The following is an 18,325-nucleotide window of genomic DNA, read 5'->3' on the forward strand; positions in this document are numbered from 1 at the left end:
TCTCTAAAGGTTTTCTTAACTGAAATAAATATTTTCAGAAACTGATGTAAAATAAATTACATATCTGTCAATAACTTAGCGGAAACAAGAAACAAAATAAGCGAGTTTAAATCATTTATTAATATATCAGATGGATTGCTATTATGATCAGACTTAGAAAAATGCACAAGTTCATTTTTATGTAAAATGATATAGTCTGCATGGACCATTGCATATAATTATATATATATATATATATATATATATATATATATATATATATATATATAGAGAGAGAGAGAGAGGGAGAGCAAAAGAAAGCTATCACAATACACAAAATATGTTGGTGTTGAGAAGGCCGAAAACAGAGTGATTTTTTTTCATATCAAATCTTATTTGTTTAGTCAATACTAGTGATATAAGATATTTGTTTAGTCAGTACTGGTGCAGAAAGTGATCCGGACGTAAATAATAACATTATTTAAAAAGCCATTCTTAACATGGGGAGGGGAGGGTGTTTTGTACCTATTCTTTACTTCAACCTTACAATTGAATAAAAAAAACAAAAAAAACTTTAATTAAACTTGGAAATACGATTTAAAAAATAGCGCGGATCACTCTCTGCACTAGCACCGCTTAATCAAAGCTTCTACCCAGTGATACAAGATGTGTGACCACGTTCCATATATTTCAATGTAAAGCCTCTTTATCAAACAGCGTTTCAAATTGTCCAAAACTCATGTAGCCTGATATACTAGATTTATTATTTAACAAAAAAATTCACTTTGTTTTCACCCCCCCCCCCTTTTCAACACTGACACATTTCCATTTTTTTTTTGTGATAGTTTTTTATATCTTTTCTAGATATAATTTTGTTTAAATCAATTCCTGTAAATGATGGTAAAAAGGTGAAAAATATTTAGTGCAAGTGTTTAGCATGTGCCAACAATCAAAACTTGTCACAGCAGGTGTTTCCAAAATCTAACCCATCCTATTGACCTGTCAAGTTTTTAAAATATTAAGATTTCTAAAGAAAAAATAAAATAAAAACAAAATAGTCTATCATAGACGTGAAAATATGCATCGAAAGAATCAATATCAAATGAATGATATGAAAACGAGAGAAAATATCAAGTTGACATATTTTTTGCCTTTTATTTGGTCATCAATTGCCATTTTTTTTTGTTGAGGACTGTGGAGGAGGGAATGGGGTATGATGACGGCACAACCCAATTACTGTACGGGTGCAGGTTTTTGTGCTAAGACCAAAGTTTGTAAGCTGTTCCCTACAGCTTCTAAGTTTGCTTGCCATTGGACCAGGCACTGACGAAGGGTCTGCCATTGAGAACGACCGAATGTCCGGTGGATGGTCGAACTAATCAGAACTTTCTTCTGCATCTGATCTATCTTGGCACGCACAGCTTTGGTCTTAAGAACTGCAAAGAAAAAAAGGAAAGTCATTTTACAAAAATGAAACAATATGTATTTTAAACCAGCAAGGTATTATTTAAAAAAGGGGGGTCATTTCCAATTGGAAAAAGGAGACCCCTACCTCTACCCCATTCACAAATTCTGTAATTTATTAAAAAGACATAATTTTCGATAGTTTTGCAGAATACAGCATATCTCAGGCAGGTTATGTAAATCGTCAAAAAGTGCAGAAACACTTTGCCAATAAAATCGCAGCAGATGCCAATTGGTAAACAATGTCTTTTGTTTATGAAATTGTTAGGTGAAAGTACAGAATAGTAAAAAAGCACTCTCTCCCCATGTTAAGAATGGCTTTTTGAATAACATTCCTACAGGTAAACTGCACAAGTACCTTTTTTCAGTGTTTTATATTATAATTGTTATTTTTCTTTAATTTTTAACTGTTTTTTTAGCATTTTAAACATTGGCCATTACAAAAAAAAACAAAAACAAAAAAAACACAAAGCTTTTGTTCCAACATCTTTCAGCGGTCTACATAACATAACCCATTACATAACCCATTTAGAATATGCCAACAATATCCCTAGTCTACATAAGCACCTAATTTTTAAATAACTATAGTAATTAATGCAAAAGAGAATGTGTCGAAGATAAAGATAAGCAATAACTTCCAAGATGCTTAATTCGTCCAGCTTTGTAGATGAAAATATGTGCACAAAAACCCATCAAAATCAAACCATTTTTAATGTTTATTCAGAAATTTTTCATGACATCGTTTACTCAAGAAATGAAAAAAAAAAAAAAAAAAAAAAAATGAAATAAAAATGGGGAAATTTACCTTCAATGATAAATTCTTCAACTTTCTCGCTATCAAGTTGCAATTCTTGTTGGATTGTGATGAAATCCAATTCTCGTCTGTTTTCACACATTTGCATGAAAGTGAGGAGACGCATTTTACGGATATTGTTTTCATGCGACAAACCTTCAAGAAAAAAGTATTGATCATAATGATTTGAAGATGGTTAAGAATTAAACATGCAATGTTAATGCAAAAAACTGAAATTTTTAAAGGATGGTTACTGTCATCAAAGTGCATCAGATTCATGCATCAAATTTTTTAAAATTGTAAGTTGAAATCTCAAAATTTTAACCATCACTAACTAAAGTTAAAGTCATACAAGATGCGCAACTTATTGGCTACAATATGGGTCAAATAGTAAATCTCTATGATGAACACAATTTAAAGTATGAATCACCTTTTGTGAACTTGATATCCCTAAATTAAATCAGTTTAAGTTAGACCATGACCAATATTTTGATTACAATTGGTTAAATGAGGTGGACGCTAAGCTGTACACAAAGTTACAAACCAACAAATATGACCAAAAACAATGTCCTTGATGAAGGTAAAAGTGAAATTTTAAAATAATTAAAAAGAATTTAAATAATAAAAAAAATCTTAATGGTTATTTTAAATTTAAGCTAATTAAAAAGATTTTTTTTATTAAAACATCACCCAATCTAAAATAGACATTTCTTCTGCTTTAGACACTCCACAAAAAGGGCAATTTTTTTTTACACCTAGTATTATTGAAGGGAAAATAAATATCTACAGAAATATGGTTTTGACAATGTGAAAGTATGCATCCAACTTTACATGGAGGAGGTGCCCAAACAAATATTCATGCCATGATTATATCCACAGGAAACTGTCAAATTTAAGAGGATGTTTAATGAGATAAAGGAAAAATTAAAAGTCAATCAAATTAAAGAAAACAGAAATTTCTAATCAACTCCTTTCCAGAGCAGAGTATTCCAGATAGTGATATTCTAGATTGTGGCAAAAAAAATAATTACTTTCGTATCACTAAATATGGTTAATATGGTGCAAATTTAAAAAAATTAAGGATTATATGTGAAATTTTTGCCTACAATATGTCACAATAGAAACTGGAACCCAAACCAATGATTAAAATAGTATACATGGGTGATAGAAGATTAGGTTGTCAATCTTCAGGTCTTTGCAAAGAGCAAAATAAATTTTCAAAATTTCCACAGCTTTGAAGTGTTAATTATTTATTCAGTATCCTAGAAATTGACAAAATTCTAGCAATTCAGAAGTTTTCGTTTTTGATTTTTTTAAGTAAAAAAAAAAAAAAGTTGGGCCCAAAAAGTAATGCATTTGTGTTTTTTTCTTGGGTGTTAATTTTCAGCAAAGTGCAGAGTTTAAACTTTTCAAAACCCCATTGATTCGTGGAAAACTTAGTAATTTTAGCAAAATTCATTTCAGAAATTTTTGTGAATTGAAATGATTTTACATTTGTCAGAAAAAATGATTTGGATCATGATTTAATGCGAAGATGATTTTAAAGATTACATCATTCCAAGATGAATTTTGAGTAACATGATTGAGAAAGTATAGAATTTTATTCATCAGTCGACGATAATTAGGGAGCAGACTACGTTTGGACAATAAAAATGCTATTTTGAATGTGATTAACCAAAATATTATTTCAATCAATCCATCATTTCCGAGTATATTCGGATCGATTTAACAAAGCATTTTTAGCACGAAATGAAACTGCATGTACTTACCAATTGAGTTAATAAATTCTGTGTTTTTGGCATAAAAAGCTTCATATTTCGTAAGCTTTTCTGTAACAAATATTGTCAGCAACTAAAAAAGAAAACAGATTTAAAAAGCGATTTTTCAAAACTTTCATAAATTTAACTCATTTTTCTTTCTGTCATATTTAAAATATTCCATTATGACGTATGAAATAGAAATATTGTGCATCACATTTCTACCTTCTAATGCTAACAGTAAAACTCCCAATTTTTTAATGTAAAAGAGAAAAATACTCTCCTTTCCAACCAATTAAAAAAAAAAAATCTCTGCATTTGCAGTTTGGTAAGCAATAAATATGAATACAATGTAATTGGTGTTATATTTCCCTTTATTTGCTGAGAAAATAAAATTTAGGTTATTGGATTATTCCCACCCACAACCACTTCAGTTGCTTTTGGCCTTGATGTAGCGATTCGTTAGAAAAAAAAAAAAAAAAAAAAAAAAAAAAAGAAAGCCTTTATCATTTGCAACTGATGAGAGGGCATATAAATAAGAGAGTGTGTGTGTGTGTGTGTGTGTCAAACAGGATACAGTTAGAAAGAAAGAACTTAAAGAGATGAATCACTTTGGAAGTTAATTGCAAATTATAATTACAATTAAGATGGATTTTTTTTTTTCAAAACAATTTAATCTGAAATTCCATTTTCATAGTTCGTTTTCTGATGAACTAACAGATCCATGACCGGGGAGAACAAATTTGTCAACAGAGAATGATGGTAAGAAATCATCGATATGGATGAAGTGATCGAAAGTTGACCATGAAATTTGGTTGAGTCCTATGCAAAGGATGTCTTCCGAAGATCTAAGGAAATTAGTTTCAGTTGATGTAGATGATTCATCAAATGTGGTTGGAAAAGTGCGAACATAAGCAAAAGGCAAAAATGACTTAAAAAGGAGAAAAGATTTTAATGAAACTTCAACTTAATGTGGATTTATTATATCAAATTGGAGTTAATCAACATTTGTTTCTCTAAAATAAGTTTCTGCACATATTTTAATCCCAGAAAAATATTAAAAAATATTTGGAGAAAAAAAAAAAAAAAAAAAAAAAAAAAAAAAAAAAATTTCAATTCGTCGTCATATTTGGTTTAATATCCATTTTAAATGCTGGCATCTGACGGCTTGAAGACTTTTTTTTTTTTTTTTTTTTTCCTCGTATATATGTTTATTTATCTACCGAGTTGATAGCAAAAATTACGAATTATACTCATTTTTAGTTCGTGTGAGGGGAATCTATCACCATACTTTCCCTTAAACACGTCTGTTGGACTTTTATTAAGTACAATACTTAATAGTTTTTTTTTTTTTTTTTTTTTTTTTTTTAATGGAGAGTAGAAAACGCATTGTGGATGCGTTATCGGCAGCTCCTGTTACTCTCGCTTCTTCTTTTTTGTCCCTCAGTCCTCATTTTTTAAATGAGTGATTTTTCGGACAAAGGGAGAAGAAAAAGCTGTTTTCTAGGTTGGCAGTATTTTTGCGAACAGTTTGCTGAGATGGAGGAAATTTTCTGTTTCTATGTCTATCCTTGTAGCCATGTCACTAGTAAGGGTGCTGGAGGTAAACGTTTTGTCTGGGCTGACGTTATCCGCCTGATAGTCAGGGACCCGAACCTTGGATTAACCACTAAGGAGGCCGTCCTATCAGCAGGTGCAAAGTACTGGGGCTGCTGTATTGCCATTTGGTGAATGGATTCTGGACCATGCAGTAGCTTCTGGTGGGGCCTCTCGATGCCATACTAGTGGGTAATTGTTACGGCTTTACCTTATCATTAGCTACAAATAAAAAAAAATTCTTCGTTTCTTTTTCTCTCTTAATTTCCCCTCTCTGCCCTGCTCTAAGTAAATCTGTCGACCTAGTCCACAAATTCCAAAATTTCATCATGACAAGTTTCAAGAAAAAATACACGATTAAACCCGGTTCTCCAACTTCCAACGTAGACCCCTACTACCATGTCTCCTTCTCCAACATCAGGGGTCTACGTTCTAACCTTCCAGAGGTTGAAACCCAATTACAGGAGACTAAACCAGACCTTTTATTTTTAAGTGAAACTGGCATTGGACAGGCTATTTCCCTAGATGAGTTTGCAATTTCAGGATACTCTAACTTAACTTCTAAAACTGACCCCCAAGATCGCCATGGGCATGGAATATGTGCCTATATTAAAGATAGCTTTCCATGTGGGAGGGACATCTCCAGGGAAGATCCTAACTTACCCTATATGTGCTTCCGGGTTGCTTTAGCTCACACTACTGCATTTATATTTACTCTCTATCGCCCCCACAACAGCGGAGTTACTATCTTTCAAAGCATATCTGAGAAAATTGACCAAGTCCTTTCTACTTATCCTTCAGCTAACATTCATATATGTGGAGACTTCAATGTTCACAACGTCGAATGGTTGACCCACTCAAACAAGACCGATGATGAGGGGAGGTTCTGTCATGATTTCTCCATTGCCTATGACCTCACTCAGATTGTTCAGGAACCTACCCGTGTGCCCGATAATGACGGCCAGTATGCGAGCCTACTAGACCTTTTTCTCACAACTTGCCCTGAACTATGTTCAGTTTCTGTTCTGTCGCCTCTTGGATCTTCCGACCACTCTGTTGTATCAATCAAGATAAAAATGAAATGTAATAAGTCCCCAGACGTACCTCTTCATCGTACAGTATATCGATACACTAAGGCTGACTGGGATAGCTTCCGTACATTTATATCTGATCTACCTCTGCATTCCATGTTTAAAAAGGATGTGTCCTCTATAGTATTAGACCTAACTGAATGGTTAATTGTAGGTATTGACCATTTCATACCCTCTAAAAAGTTTCAGCAAAAACCTAACAGCCAGCCATGGTTCTCTCCAGAATGTGCTGCTGCCATTGCGCACAGAAATCACTTTTTCCACTGCTTCAAACGTAATAGATGTATGGAAACTAAAGCCGTTTTCAGGACTGCCAGCAACCATTGTAAGAAAGTAATAAGGAACGCAAGAGTGTTGTATGCTCAATCTGTTAAGTCCAAAGTAGCTGAGCAGCGGCTTGGTTCCCACCAGTTTTGACAAATAGCAAACAGAATCCTGAACAGAAGCGTGTGCTCCATCCCAACTATTATCAATGGACCTGAGGTAATCTCGTCAGCATCAGACAAAGCCAAACTCTTTGTCAAGAACTTTGCAGCTAATTCTACCCTTTGCGACCAAGACCGCCAACCCCCAATATTTCCTCCTGTATCAGAAAACACGCTATGTGATATACGTATATCTGTATGTGATGTTGCGAAGCTAATCAAAAACCTTGATTCGAGTAAAGCAACTGGCCCTGACGGTATTCCAATTATAGTACTCAAAAAACTTCAACCTGAATTAGCGCCCATACTTACAAAACTGTTTAAACGTTGTCTTAAGGAGAATAGTTTCCCATCTCCGTGGAAAATCTCATCAGTATGCCCTGTATTTAAGAATTCAGGTGATCGCTCATCCCCCTCTCAGTACAGGCCAATAAGTCTCCTGTGCGTCATGAGTAAGTTGCTAGAATCTGTGTTAAATACAGAAGTAATCAAACATCTCAACAAAAATAACCTTCTTAGTGACACTCAATATGGTTTCCGTTCTGCTAGATCTACAGCAGATGTCCTTACAGTTATATCGCATAGGATTAGCAAATCTCTCGACGGTGGCAATCTTTCTAGGGCAATTGCTCTTGACATATCTAAAGCCTTTGATAGGGTATGGCATAAAGGTTTACTTCATAAGATCGCTAGCTATGGTATAGCTGGAAAAGTCTTCTCAATTATTAAATCATTTCTTTCTGATAGGTTCATAAGAGTAGTAGTTGAGGGGCAAAAATCAGAAGCTCACAGTATTAATGCCGGTGTCCCTCAGGGATCCATCCTGGGCCCAACTCTTTTCCTGATCTACATTAATGATCTTCCAAATCATATCCTTACATCATTTGTAGACATTTATGCTGACGACACTACCATTTATGGTAGCACATCTAAGACAGTAAATGACCAAGTTCTCTCCAATTCTCTCTCCTCTGATCTTGAGCACGTAGTACAATGGGGAAAGGAGTGGCTGGTTACTTTTAATGCATCTAAAACCAAGCTTCTCTCTTTACATCATCAACATTCTAATTCACATTTGTCATCAATTGAAATGAATGGCTCTCGTCTTCAGGAGGCCTCAAGTTTTGACAAGCTTCTGGGCTTGACCATTACTCCTGATCTTAAATGGAACACGTATATCAAATCTGTTGCCAAGGCCGCTGGAAAAATGGTGGGATCTTTCTATCGATCCAGTAGATATCTCACTGCTGATGCTATTCTCTACCTATATAAGAGCCAGGTACGTCCAAGGATGGAATACTGTTGCCACATCTGGGCAGGAGCTGCTAGAAAGGACTTGTCCTGCCTTGATAGAGTTCAAAATAGACTTCGTAGCCTCGTAGGAGATGTCCTTTTCTCCTCCTTGCAACCTCTATCTCACAGAAGAGATGTTGCGAGTTTGTCTCTGATGTATCGTTATTTTCATGGAAAGTGTTCAACTGAGCTTCAATCTATGGTCCCCCCTCGCCAAACTTTCACAAGAAACACTCGTCTAGCTGTAAACACTATCAATAATTTCCCCCACTCTTTATCTGTGCCTAAACCTAAACGTAGATTCCATGAACAAAGCTTCTTTCTTAGAACTGCACGCCTGTGGAATTGTCTTCCGTTTTCCTGCTTTCCGGCTGACTACAATATGGTTGTGTTCAAGTCTAAAGTAAATAAGTTCTTGATGAGCCGTTCCATATAAGTTATTAAATTTACCAAATTTTCATTACTAATGATTACTATATTGACCAATTTCTACTGTACACTCTTTAACCCTTATCCTTGAGTGGCCTCTGGGCCTTGATAATGTGGTGACGCCTGTGTAAAAAAAAAAAAAAAAAAAAAAAAAAAAAACTAATCTCTGGCCAGGCCGTTATCCTTCAGTTCTATTTTCATCACTTCCTGCCATGTTTTCCTTGTTATTCACCTGTGAACTGAACCTGCTACCTCAACTGTTCTACATCTAAAACAAGAATGCTCATCGATTCAACATGGCCATAACATCAAAGTCTACGCTTCTACACACCTCACTATATGTTCATTATATACTCATATAGTATACTAGCTGGATGCCCGGCGTTGCCCGGTCATAAAATACGCTTAAATCTATATTTTAATTTATGTAGATTGCATATATATTATTATAGAATCTATCTTCTATTGAATATTATATATTACGAGGAATAATTTGCCCGGTGGATTAATTCACAAAAAATTTTTTTTTTTTTTAAACAAAAAAATATAAACAATAATGTTGTTCATAAAATTCCGCCTTTGTTTGTTTATAATACCACGTCAGTTGATATTTGGGTTTGAGGATGAATACCCTGGAAAAGTCACTTCTGATCAATGTTTAGTTTTAAAAAATGCAGACGAAGAAATGATTTGTGGCAATTTAAATGGTACCTCTTATCAATTTGAACTCATTAAAAAAAAAAAAAAAAAAAAAAAAAGGCGAGGTAAACCCGGGCTTGAACAGGGCAGCATTTGATCTGTAGTCGAATACACTACCACTGAGTTATATCTCCAGATGACAATAGTTCTTTTTTTTTAAAGAAATGATTTGCAGAGAATTTAATCTTTGATTTGCTGGGAATTATATCCTTTGGCGATGTAACATACAAAAATTCTGTAAAAATTATTTTTTATCTACAAGAAAGACTATTTTTAGGATCGTTTTTTTTTTTTTTATTTTCAATATTTATCGGATGAATTTCAGTACAAAACATATCTAAGAACACTGCCAGACATATAAATTACTTTTGTGTTAAATTTGCAAAAAATAGGCTCAGCCGTTTCAGAACCTCATACACAAAAAGTGACTTTTATATGATAGTAGAGATACTAAACTATACGTTCACTATATACTGATATAGTATATATACTATGCTAGATGTTCAGCTTTCATCTTCCTCTGGGGTCATCAGAACTAAGCCTGTCTTTAAGATTCACATTACACATCTGTCATATCATTCACATATTTCTCTCCATGCAACACATGTCCTCAACCCTCATTGGCCAGATTTCACTTCCATACATTATCACACTGCATACACATGCTTGATAAACTATCCTTAATTGACTATGGTAATGCTCTGCTGGTTAGTAATGACAGAAGTTTGCTGGATTTAATCTAGTCACTTCTAACTCTTACAATAACACTAGCACCTGCTCCACCCTGTGCTGTAATGGTATCACCAAGTTAATCAACTACATATACTTTTCAACACCTCAATTCTTATCTCCATTATATTCCTTGGACACAAATTGGTCATCTGCTCTCAACTCAATAAGTCTGAATTTACAATTAACTCTTACGACACTCCTATATCTTTTTGATGCTCTCTCATTGTATTTTCTATAGACTTCTTGTCTATATTTCATACAATCTTATTTCTCCCTTTAGTCATGCTATCTGTTTAACAATCAAAGGTAAAGAAAAGAAATAATTTTAAAAATTGGAATAGTCCGTTATAGACAAAAAGGGAATATCACCAAAGGCAGTAATACTATTTAAGCTGTACAAAAATTAACTAAGTTTTGATTTTATCATTTTATTGTGCACATTTAACTGATTTTTTAAAGTTATTATTATATATGTTATTTATGACTTGGTTCCACCTCTCTCTAATAATCAAAGATAATAAAGGAAGAAATTAAAAAATTGGAATTGTCCATTACAAACAAAAGGAAATATCACCATGGTAGCAATACTATTTAAGCTGTAGCTGTAAAGAGAGGTAAAGATAGAGAAATAATGAATAGAAAGATTAACTTTGAATTTTGTTTTCATTTTTAACTGGTTTTGCAAACTGAATATATCAGATCTTTAAAAATGTTGGAAAAATGTAAAGAAAAAAAAAGAAAAAAAAAAAAAAAGAAAAGAAAAAGTTTGTGATCTGCTGGGTCACTGGTTGAGCTTTGAGCAGCTAACAGCTCACTTTTTTTTTCTTCCTAGTATATTTTAAAATGTTTACATTTTTTTTTAGAAAGAATATATTTTAAAAAGCAATTAAAATAGCAATAATTGAATATTTTCTTCATTAATTTCAAAACCATAAAGAGATTCTATGAAATGTAATTTATGATGTATGTTCCCGTAACAAACATGATAAATGTACAAATTTAATAAAAAAAAAAAAAAAATGCAATGTAAAAATAAAAAAATAAAATAAAAAGAATCTTAAAAATAAAAAAAAATCTTACATCATGGATAAGTTCTCCTTCCAAGAATTTAACGGGTTTCAATGTCAGAAGATGATCCATTAGAAAAGTGCCGGGGTCGGCTAAACAAGTAACGATACATCTGAAACAAAAGGAAATGACATTAAAAGATGCATTTTATTTTGGTTGTCATAAATTTATGTTTTTGATCATTTGAACTGCTATTCTTTTCTTGGATGTTATTTTCTAAACATTTCAAAACATTTTGAATTTTGTTAAACTGGAAATGATACAGACTTTTTGAACAAACCCTTATTAACCTATAGGAATAGATCGTTTTTTCTATCAGTCATTACTAGGTAAGAGTTTTAATTTTTATTTTATTATAAATAAATTATCATCAATTAAATCAAAAGTTCTGTTTAAAATTTTGTACAAATTCCTGAGTTTTTTTTTTTTTTACATGGAGTTCACCACTTATCAAGGCCCAATGGCAACTCGGGGATAAGGGTTATTGTGTGTACAGTAATCAATGGGATAGTGTAGCAATAGTATTGGAGAATTGATAAGGTGTCATTACTTAGGGGGGGGTTCATCAAGAATTTGTTTGTGTTGGACTTGAAGACATCCAGGTTGAAGTCGGGAGGGAAACAGGCAAGCAGAACAGAGTTCCACAGGCGTGCAGTTCAAGATGCACGTTAAGGTGGGAGATTACATTGAACCATGAGAAAAACATTCAAGATAAATCTAGTCTGAATAATCCAATTCATCAATTCTGAGCTCAAAAAATCTGAAAATTTGGATATTTTTGTATGGTTAAGTTTATTTTATTTTTTAGTCGTTATTGTTGTATCAGGTTAATAATAATGTAAATGTATACTTATATAGCTACAATTTACCTTTTTTTTTTTTTTTTTTTTCATTACAACCAGACCTAAATGACTGCTTATGTGAAACATTTTTAAATAATTACCTAAAAATCAGCAAGAGAGATAACTTGTATTTTAGATTGAAGTTTTAAAATGTGCAAACAAATAATTAAAAACTAAAATGGCTTCACTGTGTGTTGGGAAAGGCCGGGTAGGTTAGGGTTAGGGTAGGTACAGCAAGTATATCATAATTATTTCATGTATCCAGATAAAATGTTAAGGAGATATATTTTATGTATCAATTTTCAGTATTTACTTCAACAGTGTCCAATACTTGAGTGGAGCTAAGCAGTAAGTTTTGAAAATATATATGGCATTGACTGGGATAGCTTCCATACATTTATATCGCATCTACCTCTGCGTTCCATGTTTAAAAAGGATGTGTCCTCTATAGTATCAGACCTGATGGAATGGTTAATTGTAGGTATAGACCGTTTCATACCCTCGAAAAAGTTTCAGCAAAAACCTAACAGCCAGCCATGGTTCTCCCCAGAATGCGCTGCTGCCATTGCACACAGAAATCACCTTTTCCACTGCTTCCAACGTAATAGATGTATGGAAACTAAAGCCGCTTTCAGGACTGCCAGCAACCATTGTAAGAAAGTAATAAAGAACACAAGAGAGTTGTATGCTCAGTCCGTAAAGTCCAAAGTAGTTGAGCAGCGGCTTGGTTCCCACCAAATAGCAAACAGAATCCTGAACAGAAGCGTGTGCTCTATCCCATCATCAATGGACCTGAGGTAATCTCGTCAGCATCAGACAAAGCCAAACTCTTTGCCAAGAACTTTGTAGCTAATTCTACCTTTTGCGACCAAGGCCACCAACCCCCAACATTTCCTCCTGTATCAGAAAACACGCTATGTGATATACATATATCTGTACGTGATGTTGCCAAGCTAATCAAAAACCTTGATTCGAGTAAAGCAACAGGCCCTGACGGTATTCCAATTATAGTACTTAAAAAACTTCAACCAGAACTAGCGCGCATATTTACAAAACTGTTTAAACGTTATCTTAAAGAGAATAGCTTCCCATCACCCTGGGAAATCTCATCAGTATGCCCTGTATTTAAGAATTCAGGTGATCGCTCATCTCCCTCTCAGTACAGGCCAATAAGTCTCTTGTGCGTCATGAGTAAGTTGCTAGAATCTGTGTTAAATACAGAAGTAATTAACTATCTCAGCAAAAATAACCTTCTTTGACACTCAATATGGTTTCCGTTCTGCTAGATCTACAGCAGATGTGCTTACAGTTATATCTCATAGGATTAGTAAATCTCTCGACGGAGGCAACCTTTCTAGGGCAATTGCTCTTGACATATCTAAGGCCTTTGATAGGGTATGGTATAAAGGTTTACTTCACAAGATCTCTAGCTATGGTATAGCTGGAAATGTCTTCTAAATTATTAAATCATTTCTTTCTGATAGATTCATAAGAGTAGTAGCTGAGGGAGAAAAATCAGAAGCCCACAGTATTAATGCTGGTGTCCCTCAGAGATCCATCCTGGACTCAACTCTATTCCTGATCTACATTAATGATCTTCCAAATTACATCCTTACATCATTTGTAGACATTTATGTTGATGACACTACCATTCATAGTAGCACATATAAGACAGTAAACAACCAAGTTCTCTCCGATTCTCTCTCCTCTGATCTTGAGCATGTGGTACAATGGGGAAAGGAGTGGTTGGTTACTTTTAATGCATCTAAAACCAAGCTTCTCTCTTTACATCATCAACACTCTGATCCACATCTGGCATCAATTGAAATGAATGGCTCTCGTCTTCAGGAGGCCTCAAGTTTTGACAAGTTTCTGGGCTTGACTGTTACTCCTGATCTTAAATGGAACACATACATTAAATCAGTTGCCAAGGCCGCTGGGAAAATGGTGGGATCTTTCTATCGATTCAGTAGATATCTCACTGCTGATGCGATTCTCTATCTATATAAGAGCCAGGTATGTCCAAGGATGGAATACTGTTGCCACATCTGGGCAGGAGCTGCTAGAAAGGACTTGTCCTGCCTTGATAGAGTTCAAAATAGACTTCCTAGTCTCGTAGGAGATATCCTTTTCTCTTTCCTGCAACCTCTATCTCACAGAAGAGATGTTGTGAGTTTGTCTCTGATGTATCGTTATTTTTATGGAACGTGTTCAACTGAGCTTCAGTCTATGGTCCCCCCTCGCCAAACTTTAACAAGAAACACTCGTCTAGCTGAAAACACTATCAATAATTTCCCCCACTCTTTAGCTGTGCCTAAACCTAAACGTAGATTCCATGAACAAAGCTTCTTTCTTAGAACTGCACGCCTGTGGAATTGTCTTCCATTTTCCTGCTGACTACAATATGGTTGTCTTCAAGTCTAACGTAAACAAGTTCTTGATGAGCCGTTCCATATAAGTTAACAAATTTACTGAATTGGTTACTATATTGTCCAATTTCTATTGTACACTCTTTAACCCTTATCCTCGAGTGGCCTCTTGGCCTTGATAATGTGGTGATGCCCGTGTGAAAAAAAAAAAAAAAAAAAAAAAAGCTACAGCATTTCATCATTGTAGAGAATTGTCAGAATGAAGTGCATCCATCAAGATTCCCTAGGAGGATGAAACGTGAAAGATTCTGTGTAGCTGAATTGCACAAATAATTTCACACACACTTCAAAATTGACACCTGAACTTAGCTCTGATCAGGTTTCTTTAAAAGCTATTACCTTAATAGAAGAAAAATTCTGATACTGCTAGATGTGCACTTTCTGACACCAATCTTGTAAGTTGTTGGGGATCAGTGTTTTTATAGAAACATCATCTCCAGGTGATTGCCCACCAGGTATAAAGAAAAAATGATTTTTCTTTTTTCAATGTCCATAACGTTAATCAAAAGTGTTCAAAATGTAAAAGAATTTTTTTGTTTTTCTTATAAAGTTTGCAACGCTAACCAAATAATATTCCTGTTTGAAGTAGAACTCATCATTGTGGAATGAAAAAACAAAATTAATAAAAAATTCCAGCTTCCATTTTTTTCTTTTGGCCAATGATTTGCATGCACAATCCGTGTGACTGTTTAATTTAAATTGAGTATTGGAGAAAGCGTGTGTATGTCTGACAAATATATTGGGGGAGGGGAGGGGATAAATTTTAATCTGTCAGTCTGCCGATGGTCATCTTTGCTAATAACTTGTTCATTTTTTAAAATTTTACTTATTTAATGTATTTTACATTTTTATTGATTTAATTATTTTATTTAATCATCTTAAGTCATTGTTGAACCCCTGATGAAACCACTAACATTTATATATCTGTTTTTCTGAGGTTTATATAATTTCACATATATATATTTGGATAAAATGCCAATATGAAAAATATATAGATACTAGCTGCACCCTGCCACTCGTTGCTGTGGCTCAAATTGCTGCAATGGAAAAAGTTCTAAAATGAGAAAATGCATGTTTCTTATAGGTTTAATTTTCCCATTTAGTAAGGGTACACAGTTTTTGTTGTTCCATTTTCTTAGCTGATATAGTGATTTTCTGGTTTGGTGACTCTTGAATACGTAACAAATTGTCAGTGTGTAGCTGTAAGCCACACAATTGTAAAGATTGTTCCCCAAGCTTTGTTGATGGTTATTGTAAACGACAATAAAATTGCAAAGTGCAATTCCCCAACGTGTAATTGTGTATCCGGTGGAATCATAGGAATGTGTGGAATAAAGATATATTCACCCGTGAAAGGTCTATGATGTTGTTTTTTTAATTTTTTTACTGCAAGCCATGTGCCATTGCAAAACTTAGATTGGTTTATATTTCACAACATGATAATTAGTATGCCAATTTTAAGTTGCAGTACATGCGGTGGCATCCCTGGCAAATTTAGCTGTTGGATAATTAACCACTTTATCTGCTTCCACAACTGTGTCGATGAATTTGTATGTGACTACCTCACTTGGAATTTTACGTTGAATAATAGTGTTAAGTTTATGAACGTCATTGTACTGAGCTGCAAGAATAGCTCATTCAAGTGGAATTCGTATAATTAATTTGAATATCTGGAAAACCCTTTTTAACCAACTCTTCTTTTGATGTTGTAAAATTATAGAAGTTAAGAGTCAAGGAATTTTGCCCTTAACTCGGATCAGCCGGCACTTTTATGTCTCCAATTTCCCAGAAATGATGCAAAAAATTTCTGTGCGAATCGAGCAGTCTGCAACTGGACACACATATTTTGAGTTAAGTTTAATGTCTTCACATAGCACCAAAAAGTAGAGTATTTGAGGCAAGCATTTATTTCATCTGCTGATGTTGATTGAGGAATTGCATTTGTCTAAAATCTCCTGCAAGCAATATTCTATGCAATTATGCAGGATGTAGAAACTATGCATAAAATGAATTCAGCGTTAAATGAAACCAATCATCTAATAAGAAACGGTTAAAAAATGAATTATTATTAATTAACGTTTTCTAAGGAATATGCAAATTAGTTAACCATCATGAAAGTCACTCGCATATCCATGACTGCATATATTTTGTTTTAATAACTTTTTAAGTAGGCTTTTAATATCAATCTCAGAGCGAGAAAAAACTCAGCTTTGTAGGTGTGTGTGTGTGTGTGTGTATATATATATATATATATATAAAGTGAGGATGTGTAGGTGTATGAGAACATTTCTCAACCTATATACTACACATATTTTTGATCTACAGACTTGAAATTAAATATATATAGGGTATTAAAAGTTAATTAGTCTTAGCCAGGAAAAAGGGGCTGCTAAGGCGTCAAAATTGAAATATTAGTACTTAGAGGCCATCAGATTTTTGCGATTTGTCAATTGTTTCATGACTGTGCATGCACAAATGTTTATGATCGCTTATGTTTAGAATAAGTAGATTTTAAAACACCATCTAATGGTCGTGGCAAGCTGGTGTAATGGTTATCGTACTTGGTTCACTGTCTTTAGGTTTTGGTTTCGATCTCAGCTCGAGTATTTTTACTTTTTTTTTTACACTTACAAAATAAGAACTGTTTAGAAAAAACATAATACTTGCATGCACATGTCAGTTTCTTTCCATTTTTTTTAAAGGGATTTAACATTACATTTAATACCTACAGTATTTCTGTTCATAACAAATTTGTATTAAAATATTTATGCAAATTTTACGACCGTCCAAGGCCAGACGGCTTGCTATATATATATATTTTTACTTATTCACTTTTTTTTTTACACTTCTTAATATAATAGACGCTCCATTTCATAAACTTAGCCATTTACTTGTTTCTCTGACTCGTGTTTCTTAATTTCATTCTGGGACTTTCACGTGCATATTTAAGTTGACCTAATTATTAATGCTAACTTTTGCGCTTTTTGTCTGGGCCAGTTTGACCTTGCTTTTCAAATTTAAACTTTCACCGTTTCTCCGGTTTTTTTTTGGTTTTTTTTTTTAAACCTTAATATACTCGATTCCTCCGACTTTGGCAGACGTGTTTTAAATATTCTCTCCAGTGCTTTTTCTGTGCACATTTGAACTTATCTTCTAATGATTTGGAACTCATTCCATTTGTGATTTTTTCCAAGGAATTCTGCCTTTTTTGATCATTTTGGACCATTTGGAACTTACCTGTTGGATTGGGAATTTTTAATTCGACCGTGTTTGGATTTTACCATTCTTGGATTTTTTACCCTTCACCGGACTATCCATTCATGTGAAATCTTTTTATAATTTTTTCTTTTACCTCCTATTCCCCTTACCTCACCCTTTTTTAACCAAGTAAGATCTGTGACTTACTTGTAGTTTCATTAAATACTTTTACATGCAAAATCCCATCCCACATTTTGCTAATTCCTGTCCTCTGATGAGAAGGAGAGTATTTCTTCAAAACTCCGCGGATTAAGGACTATCCACTTATCTTGTGCTTCCTTTTTTAAAATTAAATATGTTTTTAACTCTTTTTCAAGATGTCTTTTAACATGTTTTATTAATCATTTGTTCATATATATATATATATATATATATATATATATATTTTATTACATTTTCGCCCCAAACAAGGCACATATTGCCACTTTGATGTAGGGACACAGGGTACAGGGGTACTAGGTGGGGAGTTG

General features: G+C 33.8%; 1 protein-coding gene across 1 annotated transcript in view; it reads right to left on the reverse strand.

The window, feature by feature from the left end:
- Positions 1–1,109: 1,109 nt before the first annotated feature.
- LOC145292863 (eukaryotic translation initiation factor 3 subunit M-like) overlaps positions 1,110–18,325 on the reverse strand; it is a 48,027-nt gene continuing 30,811 nt past the window's right edge. Inside the window, exons 7-10 of the mRNA XM_080138972.1 lie at positions 11,339–11,438; positions 4,006–4,087; positions 2,249–2,392; positions 1,110–1,415 (exon numbers count right to left, since the gene is read on the reverse strand). Coding sequence (XP_079995098.1) covers positions 1,213–1,415; positions 2,249–2,392; positions 4,006–4,087; positions 11,339–11,438 — 529 coding nt within the window. The 3' untranslated portion in view covers positions 1,110–1,212. The remainder of the gene's footprint in view (positions 1,416–2,248; positions 2,393–4,005; positions 4,088–11,338; positions 11,439–18,325) is intronic.

This window comes from Euprymna scolopes, chromosome 14 (assembly GCF_053919585.1).
Source record: "Euprymna scolopes isolate OS-2025 chromosome 14, ASM5391958v1, whole genome shotgun sequence".
Classification (NCBI taxonomy): Eukaryota; Metazoa; Mollusca; class Cephalopoda; order Sepiida; family Sepiolidae; genus Euprymna; species Euprymna scolopes.